Source organism: Erinaceus europaeus, chromosome 23 (genome assembly GCF_950295315.1).
Source record: "Erinaceus europaeus chromosome 23, mEriEur2.1, whole genome shotgun sequence".
Taxonomy (NCBI): domain Eukaryota; kingdom Metazoa; phylum Chordata; class Mammalia; order Eulipotyphla; family Erinaceidae; genus Erinaceus; species Erinaceus europaeus.
In genome coordinates this window covers 941,431-954,066 of record NC_080184.1, presented here as the reverse complement: position 1 = coordinate 954,066, position 12,636 = coordinate 941,431, and the positions used below count along the sequence as shown (strand labels likewise).

The 12,636-nt window shown below is 63.5% G+C and overlaps 2 protein-coding genes across 3 annotated transcripts; one reads left to right on the top strand and one right to left on the bottom strand.

Annotated features, from left to right (window-relative positions):
* Nucleotides 1-1,461: 1,461 nt before the first annotated feature.
* On the top strand, nucleotides 1,462-3,552 carry GNG7 (G protein subunit gamma 7). Its single transcript, XM_016188990.2, has 3 exons — nucleotides 1,462-1,603; nucleotides 2,211-2,314; nucleotides 2,460-3,552. The coding sequence occupies exons 2-3, from the start codon at nucleotides 2,234-2,236 to the stop codon at nucleotides 2,583-2,585; spliced, it is 207 nt and encodes a 68-aa protein (XP_016044476.1). The 5' UTR covers nucleotides 1,462-1,603; nucleotides 2,211-2,233; the 3' UTR covers nucleotides 2,586-3,552.
* A 3,948-nt stretch (nucleotides 3,553-7,500) lies between these two features.
* Nucleotides 7,501-10,388, bottom strand: GADD45B (growth arrest and DNA damage inducible beta). Of its 2 annotated transcripts, none has more exons than XM_016188989.2 (4): nucleotides 9,589-10,388; nucleotides 9,389-9,490; nucleotides 8,243-8,453; nucleotides 7,501-7,973 (listed from the first exon to the last, which is right to left on the bottom strand). In XM_016188989.2, the coding sequence occupies exons 1-4, from the start codon at nucleotides 10,371-10,373 to the stop codon at nucleotides 7,866-7,868; spliced, it is 1,206 nt and encodes a 401-aa protein (XP_016044475.2). In that variant the 5' UTR covers nucleotides 10,374-10,388; the 3' UTR covers nucleotides 7,501-7,865. The 2 variants fall into 2 exon arrangements, with proteins under 2 accessions (XP_016044475.2, XP_007524870.1); XM_007524808.3 differs by having other exon boundaries at nucleotides 9,570-9,756.
* Between the last annotated feature and the right edge of the window lie 2,248 nt (nucleotides 10,389-12,636).

Here is a 12,636-nt window from a genome sequence, read left to right as displayed (position 1 = left end):
AGGTTGCCATTAGGGGAGAGAGATGCAAGCAGAGGGGTCCTCTGGCTGCGAGGCCGGGGCTTGAACCCAGGGCCTCAGGCCCGAGAGTCCAGTGCTCTAACCACTGAGATCCCCTCCCCGGCTGCTATTTTGTCTGAATTCATTTTTCTCGGCTCCAGGTGCTGGGTGGGGGGGGGAGACCCAGCAGGTAGGGTGCACACCTTTCCCTGCCGAAGGAGATGGGCAGGGCCCCAGGGGCATGATGCTGCCTGTGCCCACCAGGTGGCGGCAGAGCCCACGACACTCTCGTGTGGCCCGACTCTGGCGTCCCCTGCACCTGGCCCTGTCAGAGACACAGACAGAGACCCTGCAGCACCCTGGGAGCTGCCCCCAGCGCCGTGGGCCCAAGCATGTGGCGCCAGGGCTGGGAGCTTCCTGTCCAGGCCCATCCATCTGTGCCGGGACCCTTAGCCCCCCGCGGCTGCTCTGTCTCTCATTTATCTGTCACTCCCCAGAGACAGCAGAGACGCCCTCCCTGCCCACCTGTGCCGGGGGCTCGAACCCGGGGCCTCGCGCCCGGTCACATGACATGTGCGCTTTGCCGGGTGCAGCCCTGAGTCCCTGTTAAGAACTTGCTTTTTTAGTGAGAGCGGAAGAGAGAGACAGAGGTAAAGGAGAGAGACGGGAGAATGTCCGGATGGGGACAGTGTCCTGGGGCCTGGGGGACCCCAACTCTGGACACGGGAGCCTGAGTGTGCGCCTTGGGGCCCCGCTCGGGCCGTGACCTCCTTGGACTCAGAGCGAGGAGCTTCCCTTGGTGCTGCGGGTGTTCCCGTGTGGCACTGGGGCTCAGCCCGTTCTGTGCACCCCCCTCGGCCTCTTGGCGGGAAGTGGTGTTGGGGGGCGTGGGGGGGTCCCACTTGCTGGCATGGGTGTGGGGGGGCCGGCCTGCCCAGCGCTCCTTGTCCCTCGAGGGGCCTCGTCGAGCTTCCCTTGTGGTCCTCCAGCCCCTGACTTTTGCGGCAGACAGGGGCGGGGGCACTGTCCTTTCCAGGGGGCCGGCCGCCTGCCAAGCTCCAGGCCCTGGGTGCGAGTCCGGGTGCCACATGGGAGAGCAGCCCGGCACTGGGGGAAGGTTCTTAAAAATAAATGCGGGGGGGGGGGGTGGTGGGGGGGTGGTGCGGCACAGCCAGCAGAGCGCACGGTTCACCAGGTGCCTGGACCTGGGTTCGAGCCCCGCCCCCCCTCTCCCTCAGGGGAAGCTCCCTGGGTGGGGAAGTGGGCTGAGGGTGGGATCTCATTCCTGAGGCCCCGGGTTCGAGCTCTGGGCTTCCAGGGGCCAGAGGGAGGCTCTGCTGCCCTCCAATAAGTAAATGGAAAGATTAGCCACTGTTATTACTGTCCTTGTCGTCATTACGGTTATTATTGTCATTATCATCATTTCTGCCGGTGGTGCCAGGGCTTGAACCCGGGACGGGAGGCCGCGGGCAGGAGGGTCCGTCTCCCTGGTGCGGCTGCCCAACCCCCCTCTGTCAGCAGGACTCGCGGTTCTCGGAGAAGCAGGAGGACGACCAAGATCCAGGCCGCGGAGCCGGGAGGAGGAGGAGGTCTCCCGTCCAGACAGGTAGGGCGTCCATCCATCTGTGCGGGAAAGTAAAGACGGTGGGTCCCAGCGGCCTGGTGGGAGCCGACTGCTGCCTCCGGGAAGCCCTCTGGGCTGGACTGACTCTTCCAGAGCCCCCCCTTCCTTCATTTTCAGAGACAGAGACAGAGAGAGAGAGGCTCAGAGATGAGGAGAGACAAAGTTGGAGGAGCTCCCCCTGGTGCTGCGTGGGGCCCCCATGTGGCGCTGGGAGCCCCGGAACCGGGTCCTTCTGCATGGTGCCCGGGAGAGCGGGGGCTGTATTGGGTGTGAGTTGCTCCTGCTTGGTTGTTTTTATTTATTATTATTCTTAGAGCCTAGTCTCTCCCCCCTCTCGGCTCATTGGGGTGGGGGGTGGTTTTGACCCAGAGAGACAGAGAGAGACATAGACGGAAACAGAGAGAGAGAGAGAGCTTCCCCCAGTGCTGGAGGGTCTCCCATGTGGCGCCAGGGCTCAGACTGAGGTTGCATCCTGGCACCTCTGTGATTGTCCCGTGAGGGTGCGGGAGGCGTCTGGAGGGGAGGCGGCCCCCAGCCGACCCCCGGCTGCCCCCGACCCTCCGTGACCCCTGACCCCACGTTCCCCCAGGCCCCCCGAGCTGATGGCCCAAGATGTCGGCCACCAACAACGTCGCTCAGGCCCGGAAGCTGGTGGAGCAGCTGCGTCTGGAGGCCGGGCTGGAGCGCGTCAAGGTGAGGGGGCCCGGCCCGCACCCCCCGCCCCGACGGAGGACCCCACAGAGACGGGAGAGACAGACGGAGAGACACCGGCATGGGGGCTGAGCGGGAGCCTGGGGCCGCCCCGCCCATCCATGTCCATCTGTCCGTCCGCCCGCAGGTGTCGAAGGCGGCGTCGGACCTGATGGGCTATTGTGAGCGCCAGGCGCGCGCCGATCCCCTGCTGGTGGGGGTCCCGGCCTCCGAGAACCCCTTCAAGGACAAGAAGCCCTGCGCCATCCTGTGACTGCCGCCTCCGGCTCTGTCCCCCGTCTCTGTCTCCGTCCCCTCGTCTCCTGTCTTCTCTGTCTCTCAACTTCTGTCTCTTGTCTCTCCCCTTCGCCTCACTTCCTCTGTCCTCCAGCTTCTCCGCGCTGTGTCTCTGCTCCCCATCTCCCCATCTCTCTGTCTCTCATCTCCTTCTCTTCTATCGCTCCCCTCTGAATCTCCTGTCTCTCCTTCTGCCTCTGTCTCTCTCTCCGTCTCCTCTCTGTCTCTGTCTCTGTCTTTGCAAGAAGCTCCAGGACACTTCGCCTCCCCCCGACGCCCGCCGCCTCCCCCAGTGGGTGCCGAGCACCCCGGGTGCTCTCCCTTGGGGACCCCAGGTGTGACTCCAACTCCCAGAGCTAGGGGGCTCCGCCGGCTTTGGCCCCCTGGTGTGCGGTGACCCCCAACCCCGTGACCTTTGGGGGCCAGGCTGACCCCCGACCCCTACACCTGACCCCGTGCTCCCCAAGACGCCAGGCCCACAGACAGCTCCTGCCATCGGAGCGCCCTCCAGCACCCCTCTCCCCGGCCGGACCGGGAGCACCAGGGGCTTGTGGGAGCCGGCGACCCCTGACCCACCCACAGGGGCCCGGCCTGCTGAGAAGGTGGGTGCCACCCTCTGTGAGGACCCAGGCCATAATCCTGGGCCCCTCCTGCCACGCCCGGGGGACCCCACCCCGACCGACCCCCAGAGGCAGCGCCCTGAAACCAGGCGTCACGGGCTGGGGTGGGGTTGGGGGTGGAAGTCCCGGGTTTGAGCCCCCCCCAGCCTCCACACAACAGCGCCTGACCAGTGGGGGTGGGGGAGTGTCTCCCTGTCTCTGTCTCTCCTGCCATGAAACAAGAAAAAAGCTTTTTCCTGGGGACCATGGGGTCACCCTGGAGGCTGAAAAGACAAGTGAAATGAAATAAAATAAGAAATCAAAACGAACTGGCCAGAGAACGCACCCCTGCACTGAGCTTCCTCTGTTGGCCCACGGTCCTCCCAGGTGGTACCAGGGCTCGACCCCGGGGCCTCAGGCAAGCCATGTGATGGAGGTCAGAGGTCAAGGTGCAGAGGCCGGGCCTGGATCCCCGCCCCCCCCCACATGAGCTCACACACTCCTTTCTTCTGCCTGGAGTGACTGACATCTGGACCTCCTGGCTCAGCTTGAGTGAGCTCTTTGCTCTTTCTTTTCTCTGCTTCCCTCATTATTATTATCATTATCAATATCAACATCAATTATTATTATCATCATCATCATTTGCGGAGCCCCTGCAGGGGAGCTGGTCGGGCCTCTGGGTCACCCAGCCCCCAGAGTAGGGCGAGGTCACCCGGGAAGTGGGAGGCCCTCAGGACTCCCCCTCCCCTCCCCTCCCGTCCCTCTGCAAACATGGGTGTCTCCCCAAAAAAGGGGTGGCACCCCGGTAAGACTGGATACCCCCCCCAGCCCAGCCAAGGCCAGTTAGGAGGGGGTGGTGTCTCCAGTTGCAATCCTGAAGGCCTGCCTGGAGGCTGCGATCCATCAGGCCCGAGCAGAGGAAACCTCAAACCCGCTAAAAAGTGACCTGGCGCCTCCCAAGGGGTCTCACCCCCGGGACGGGGCGCCTTGCTTTCTCCCCCAGGGGCTCGTCTCCCCTCACCCCTGGGTGCGCCTTCAGGGGCTCTGCCGCAGCCCCTCCCCATGGTCGGTCATGGGGCCCTGGGCCACCCCCAGATGACCCTACCCAACCCGGGTCCGGGCACCCAGCCCCTGGCTTCCAGGCAGCCCTGGGTGCAGAGCCCCCTCCACCCCTGGGCGCCGCCTCCGAGAAGGCCTCCAGCCTGAGCCCTAAATAGACCTGGGACCAGCTGGGCTCTGCAGACCCTGTCCCGCCCCGGGTTCGAGCCCCAGTTCCAGCACAGCCAGGCTGAGCAGGGCTCTGGGAAGAAGAAGAATAATAGCAATAATAACAATAATGGTTCTGCAAACGGACTCTCCTGCCCCAGGCTCTGAGGCCCCGGGTTCAAACCTCAGCACCACCAGCAGCCAGGGCTGAGCAGGGCTCTGGGGAAATTAATAATTATAATTATAATTATAATGGTTTTGCAAACAGACTCTCCTGCCCCAGGCTCGGAGGCCCCGGGTTCCATCCCCAGCACCACCAGCAGCCAGGGCTGAGCAGGGCTCTGGTATCTCTCTCTCTCTCTCTCTCTCTCACTAATTAAGTAAATCCAAGAAGCCATGATGAAGGTCAGAGTGCGCCATCCGTGCTTTTGTTTTCTTTTTTTGTTAATATTTAGTTATTCCCTTTGTGCCCTTGTTGTTTTATTGTTGTAGTTATTATTGTTGTTGTCATTGTTGGATAGGACAGAGAGAAATGGAGAAAGGTGGAGAAGACAGAGAGGGGGAGAGAAAGACAGACACCTGCAGACCTGCTTCACCGCCTGGGAAGCGACTCCCCTGCAGGTGGGGAGCCGGGGGCTCGAACCGGGATCCTTAACGGTCCCTGCGCTCTGCGCCACCTGTTTTGTTTTCTGACGGTGCTCAGACTGCAGGGTGAAGGGGTTCCTGTGTGTCTGGAACTCGACCCCCAGGGAGGCCTTGGGGCCTGGGCCTTGGGGTGCAGACGAAGCTTCTCTCCGGGGCCGAGCCGCCTTCCCCTTCCAGGCGGTCGCAGGAGAGCGAGGCTGTGTCCTGCGCTGCCTCCTTCCCCACTTGCTTGATACTGCAGAGATTCTACTGTTGTTGCTATTGCTGTTGTTATTATTTTTAACCAGAGCCCTGCTCAGCTCTGGCAGATAGTGGTGTGGGGCATTGAACCTGGGACTTGGGAGCCTCAGGCCGGAGAGTCTCTTTGCATAGCCGTTATGCTGTCTACCCCACCCTTGTTGTTATTATTCTGCTGCCAGAGTTAGGCCTGGGCTCTGTGCCTGGATGATTCCTTTGCTCTTGTTGGTCATTGTGTGTGTGTGTGTGTGTGTGTGTGTGTGTGTGTGTGTGTACCTTTATTTACTGGGTAGAGACCGAGGAATTCAGAGGGAGAGACAGACAGGGAGCGACAGACGCCTGCAGCCTGGCTTCACCGCTCCTGGAGCTTCCCCTGCAAGTGAGGACTGGGAGCTTGAACCCGGGTCCACGCATCCTGTAATGTGCGCTGAGCCAGGGGCACCACCACCCGGCCCCCAGTTTCTCTTCTTTCTGGTTAGAGGTTGAGACAAAGAGAGACAGAGGGAAGGAGACAGTCCTGGGCAGATGCCAGGGGCTCAGACCCGGGTCCTCATGCCTGAAGGGTGCAAGAGGTGGGCCTGGGTGGGGACACGCCCCTGGACTCAAGCTGGACACACGCGTAACACATCCACACGCTCACACACGCTAACATGTCCATACGCCTACGCATGCTAACTTGTCCACACACGCTAACACGTCCACACGCTCACACATGCTAACGTGTCCATACACCTACACATGCTAACATGTCCATGAGCTCACACGCTAACTTGTCCACATGCTCACACACACTAACATGTCCATATGCCTACGCAGCTAACATGTCCACACGCTAGTGTGTCCATACGCCTACACATGCTAACATGTCCACACACAATGCTGACATGTTCACACACTAGCATGCCCACATACCAACACACATTAACATGTTCGCACACCAACACATGCTCATATGTTCACACATTTACACACTTGTGTTCACACTAACATGTCCACACACGCTAACATGCTAACACGTCCACATACTAACACATATTCACACACACTAACATGCTAAGGTGTCCACTCATTTACATGCTTACACATGCTAACCCGTTCACGCTCGCTTGCTGCCTTGGGGGTGAGGTCTGCAGCAGGAAGGGGCCCTGTCAGTCTGCTCTGTGTCCATCTGTCTGTCTCTCTTCAGGGGTCCGCCCTGTGGCCATGGGAACCTTGTCCCCCCCAGGGCTCGCCCAGGCCCCCCACACCGTTTCCCCCAGGGTTTCTGGAGGGGGGACTCCTGGGACCTCCCGCAGACAGGCCGGCCGGGCAGGAGAGGCCAGTGGGGGAGGTGTTCTGGGGCCTCCAGGGCTTTGGGGAGTGGGGGGCTCCCGAGGCAGGTGAGGACCCCGCCAGCTCTGGGGGACGGAGGAGGGAGACAGGGTGGCTGCTGAGGGTGGCAGGTGTGCCCACTACCCCGTGCCAGGCCCGCTGTCAGAGCCCCGTGGCGTGGTCCCTGCCCTTGGGTGATGGCCCCTGGGAGCCCAGTTTCAGGGACGGACGCCACCCAGTGGCACCAGACCCCACTCCCTCCCTCTGCCTGTGACCTTGGAGCCAAGGCCCCCACCCGTGGGAGCCGCCCGCCCCGTGGACTCATGGGAGCCGAGGCTTGGGAGCAGGGGTGGGGCAGCTTGGAGGGGGGCTGGAAGGACAGGGTGCCCCAGGGGCCTGTCAGCTTGCAGTGGGGAACCCCTCAGGGACCTCACCCCTGCAGCCCTGGGTGTCTCCCCGCCCAGTCCCATCCTCCTACCTCAAGCCCACCGCCACCCCCCTTGGGAGACCCCTCCTCGGGGCTCTCGCCACCCCCCCCACAGGCGCGACCCCCGCAGACTCGGGCCTCGGCCAGGCAGGCAGGTGGGGCCCCGGGAATGGGTGGGAGTCCAGTTTTGGTTTGTGGGTGCCCAGCCCAGCTGAGCCTGAGCCAGCACCCTGGGGCTTTGCCTTGAATTTCCTTTGGTCTCTTTCACTTGGGGGGGGAGAGGGAGGGAGGGAGGGAGTGGTAGGGAGAGAGAGAGAGGAGGACCCTTTTCTCTTCGTGTGAAGGGGGCGGTAGGGCATGGAGGGCTCCCCAGAGGGGTTTTATTTATTTGGTCGGGAAACGCTGGACTGTTGTACAAACAGCTGCCTACCGGGGACGGCGGGCAGAGGCGGACAGACAGACAGACAGACTCTGAGCGGCTTTATTGCAGGCCGGGTGCCCCGCCAGGCCCTCTGACCTCCCCCAGCTCCGGCTCCGAGGCCGCAGCAGCCCCCATCTCGCGCTCGAGGCCCTGGGTCCCGGGGGACACGCTCTGCTCTGCAGGCCGGGACCCCTTCCCAGCCTGGGCGCTGGGCGCTGGCCAGCAGGTGGGGTGAACCTGACCCGAGGCCCCAGGTCTTGGGGGGAGGATGGACCGTCTCCACGTCCGCCTTCCTGCCGGGCTGCCGGGCTGGGGCGGCCCCTCCCGTGGGCGTGCTGGGCGCTCCGCCGCGCCGCCCGCTTGGTCGTGGCTCCTGGGGCTCCTGGGGCCCGCGGCCGTGGTCCTGGGGGCTCAGCGCTCCAGCAGGGAGACGGAGGGGACGCCCCGGTCTCGCAGCTCCTGGCAGAAGCTGGACACCTGCACCAGCCCCTGGGTCTCCCCGGCATCTGCGGGCGGGGTCTGCGGGTCGGAGAGAGGGGGTTCTGTGGGGTCCTAGTGGGGGCTCTGGGGAAGCCAGGAGGTCGGGGGACTGGGGTGACCCCGGTGCCAGGCTTGGGGGGGTCAAAGGTCCTGAGGGTGGGTCAGGGGTCAGGGGTGACTTGGGTCCCAAGCTTGGGGGGGGGTCAGGAATGACCCTGAGAGTCAGGGCTCAGAGATGATCCGGGTCCTGGGAGATCAGAGGTCAGGGGTCAAGTGTGACGCAGGCGGAGGGCGTCTGTCTGTCTCACCGTGACGAGCAGGCAGTGCAGGTCGCGGGCCTCTGGGCCTGGGGGCTCCCCGAGCAGCTGTGCCAGGCGCCCCATGCCGCTGACGCGCAGCACCTGGATGTCGTAGCCGCAGCAGAAGGCCTGGAGCAGCGTGAAGAGCAGCTGTAGCCCCGCGTCGCCCGCCTGCTCCTCGTCCTGGGCCAGCAGGCACAGCAGCACACAGTCGGGGTCCCTGGGGGGCGGCGGCAGAGGCCACGGGGGTCAGTCAGCAGGGCTGTGCCCGCAGCACGGGGCTCCCAGACTCAAAGCAAAAGCAGAGCTGGGGGCGGTGCTGAGGGGGGGGCTGGGGGGCGGGTGCTGGGGGGGGCTGGGGGGGCTGGGGGCGGTGCTGGGGGAGCTGGTGCTGGGGGCTGGTGCTGGGGGCGGGTGCTGGGGGGGGCTGGGGGGGCTGGGGGCGGTGCTGGGGGGCTGGTGCTGGGGGGGCTGGTGCTGGGGGCTGGTGCTGGGGGGGCTGGTGCTGGGGGCTGGTGCTGGGGGCTGGTGCTGGGGGCGGTGCTGGGGGCGGGTGCTGGGGGGCTGGTGCTGGGGGCGGTGCTGGGGGGGCGGGTGCTGGGGCTGGTGCTGGGGGCGGGTGCTGGGGGCGGGTGCTGGGGGGCGGTGCTGGGGGCGGTGCTGGGGGGCTGGTGCTGGGGGCTGGTGCTGGGGGGGCTGGTGCTGGGGGCTGGTGCTGGGGGCTGGTGCTGGGGGCGGTGCTGGGGGGCTGGTGCTGGGGGGCTGGTGCTGGGGGCTGGTGCTGGGGGCTGGTGCTGGGGGCTGGTGCTGGGGGCTGGTGCTGGGGGAGCTGGTGCTGGGGGCTGGTGCTGGGGGGGCTGGTGCTGGGGGCTGGTGCTGGGGGCGGTGCTGGGGGGCTGGTGCTGGGGGGCTGGTGATGGGGGCGGTGCTGGGGGGCTGGTGCTGGGGGCGGTGCTGTGGGGCTGGCGCTTGAACGTCACGTGTAGGTGCCGGGCCCCCCACCGGCTCCGCATCCTCCCTGACCCCACTGGGCTCTGGAGCGCCCGGTGGTGTCCCGATCCCCCACCCTGTGCAATGGTGGCGTGCAGCGGGGATTTGGGGTGCAGCGAGGAAGCGGGGTGCCGCGGTTATCTGGGTGCAGCGGCCGTGACTCACACGTTCATGAGCGTGGCCGCCTCGTGCACCCCCACGGTCAGGCGGTCCTGGTGCTGCGCGGCCACCAGCAGCTCCTCCACGGCCGCGCGCACCGTCTGCATCCTGGGGAGGAGCACAAAGTGGGGTTCAGCCCCGGGCGCTCGGTGCACCCCCGTCCCCGCCCCCAAGCCGGGCGACCGACTTGTGGGCCGCGCTGTCACCCGCCGGCAGCTCCTCCAGCGTCATGGCCCGGACACCGGCTGGCCGAACCCGGCGGCCCGGTCCGCCTTCGCGAGCGCGGGAAACCCCGGAGCGGCGGCGGACACACGCACAAGGCGAGCGAAGCGCTGAAGCCGGAAGTGCGCGCGGGGGGCCGACCGCGAAATTCTGAGCCTCGCGTCGCCGGGAACCGCTCTTTATAGCCGGGATAGGAGAGGGCGTGGCCGCCAAGAGCTGCGCGCGCGTCCGATTGGCCGCTACCGAAAGGCGCGCGCGGTGATTGGCTGGAGGCCAAAGGGGGCGGAGCGCAACGGCCCTGCGCCCCACGTGGGGGAGCTGCCGGGCACAAGGGTTTCGGAAAAGGGGGGGCCGCACCCCGACAGGAAAACACGACAAGTAGACAAAGCAGAAGTTTCCCGGCACCCTGGCCGCGTCTTGGGGCGCGCGCGGGATTTCCAGCGCGCCAGGCGGCCGGGACTTTCGGGGCGTGGGGGGTGCATTTTCTTGGGGGGAAGAGCCCGGGGCCCCCCAGGCCCCTGGAGGGCCCCCCACACGGCGTCTGCACCCCGGCGGGGCCGAGCCTCGGGTTGCACAGGGAGGGGCCCGGGGGTGGGGGTCCCCCGGCACTGGGGGGGCGAGCCGGGCTGGGTGTCCCCAGGGTGGTGGCGTGTGGGGCGCGGTCCGGGGGCGCCCGGTCGCTGCGGGCCTGCTCCGGGCGGCCTGGGTGCTGCCTTGGGGTCCCGCCGCCGGCCCGCTTCCCCGGGGGCTGCCTCCCCTGCGGCTGCATTTTGCAAAACAGAAAAAGAAAAGGAAAGGGGAAACTGAGGCGGGGCCCCGCGTCCCTGTGGAGTGCCCCGGAAAGGCCCCAGCAGCCCCGGGCCGGCCCTCGTGCTCGCCTCCCCCGCCGCCCCTGGGGTGACTCAGCGCGGGGTCCCCCAGCCAGTCCCCGGCCCCGACCCGACCGCTGGCGCACCGCCGCCTCCGCGCCGCCCACCGGGTGCAGCCCCGGCGCAGAAGCGGGGAGTGGCCCCACCTGCTGGCCGCGAGGGGTGACAGGGGCCCCGCCCAGGGCGACACGGAGTCTCCCCTAAAGCCTGAGGCTCTGTGGTCCCGGGTTCAAGCCCCAGGTCCACCACCAGCCAGAGCTGAGCAGGGCTCTGGGGATGATGCTAATAATAACAGTAACGGCTGGGGAGACAGCATGATGGTTCTGCCTGCCCGAGGTTCTGTGGTTCAGGGTTGGGGCCCCAGCACTACTGTCAGCCAGAGCTTGACAGGGCTCTGGGGAAAAAAAAGATTGTAAAATTGTGATCTAAGGCTCATCAAGGCTCAGACAGGAAGCAGGGGCCCAGGGTCCCCCCAAAGCCTCCTCCTCCCTCCCAGCCCCCCTCCCGCCTGGCCCCCCACTCCCTGTCACTGTGTGTGTGTGGGGGGGGCTCAACCTCCTTTCCTGTCTCCTTCAGGGCCCCTCCCTCCGTGCAGGGGTCAGAATGGCCTGCTTCTTCGGGGTTGAGTAATATTCCTTCTGTCTCCTTCTCTGAGGTTGAAACACAAGTCAGACAATAGCCAATATATACATATATACATATATATATTAACTTACTGAGTAAAGAGAGCGCTTCTATATTGGTGTTGTAGTTAGAGAGAGAAGGACACACACAGTGACATATTTTCTTTCTTTCTTAAAAAGTTGTTTACCGTGGGGGAGACAGCATAATGGTTATGCAAACAGGCTCTCATGTCTGAGGCTTCAAAGCCCCGGGTTCAATCCCCCACACCACCATAAGCCAGAGCTGAGCAATGCTCTGGTGTTTCTCTCTGTGTCTCTCTCTATCTGCATCTCTCTCAAAAATAAAATAAATAAAATATTTTTTAAATATTTATTTTTATTTATTTATTCCCTTTTGTTGTCCTTGTTTTATTGTTGTAGTTATTATTGTCATTGTTGTTGGATAGGACAGAGAGAAATGGAGAGGGGAGGGGGAAGACAGAGAGAGGGGAGAGAAAGACAGACACCTGCAGACCTTATGCGGGTCCTTATGCTTAGTGCCACCTGCGCTTAACATAAAATTTTTTTTTTTTTAAGTTTTTTATCTGGGAGTTCTGCGGTAGCACAGTGGGTTAAGTGCACGTGGTGCAAAGCTCAAGGACCTGCGTCAGTATCCTGGTTCGAGTCCCCGGCTCCCACCTGCAGGGGAGTCGCTTCACAGGCGGTGAAGCAGGTCTGCAGGTGTCTTTCTCTCCCCCTCTCTGTCTTCCCCTCCTCTGTCCATTTCCCTCTGTCCTATCCAACAACGACATCAATAACAATAACTGTATTAATAAAACAAGGGAATAAATAAATATTTAACAAAAAAGTTTTTTGTCATCTTATTCATTGGACAGAAACAGCCAGGAATTGAGAGGGGAAAGAAGAGAGACAGAGGGACATCTGCAGCCCTGCTTCACCTCTTGCAAATCTTTTCTCCTGCCAGTGGGGAGCGGGGACTGGAACCTGTGTCCTTGTGCACTGCCATGTCACACGTCTTTGGACCCTTTATGGAGGCTCCGAGGCTGTGGTGTCTCTGAGCAGAGCAGTCCCCCGGCAAACATGTGAATGAAACTGAAGGAAACATGGCCGGCCGAGGGGTCAGCTGCAGCGCCAAGAACGACACAACTTCCCTTCTGGGGCACCAAGCTCAGGCCCGGAGTCTGCAGGGGGGCTGTGACTCCCCCCACTCAGCCGGCGAGCACCCCTCCCTGAACTGACTCAGCCGGCCGGGTCATCAGAGAGAGCCAGAGCCAGAGCCAGAGCCAGAGAACAACAGCTTCCCTGCGAGCTTGCTCCATTTCCAGGGCATCTCCCAGGTGCTCCGGCTTCCCCTTCCCACCGAGTACACACCCCTCCTCCTGCTTCAGGAGACGTGAGGCAGGGCTGCCAGTGTCTCTCAGTATCTTTCTCATTTTTTCTCTGCCGTGTTAAGTAAATTAAAAATGGACATAGTGGTCTGGGAGGTGGTGCAGTTGATAAGGCTTTGGACTTTCAAGCATGAGGTCCTGAGTTCGATCCC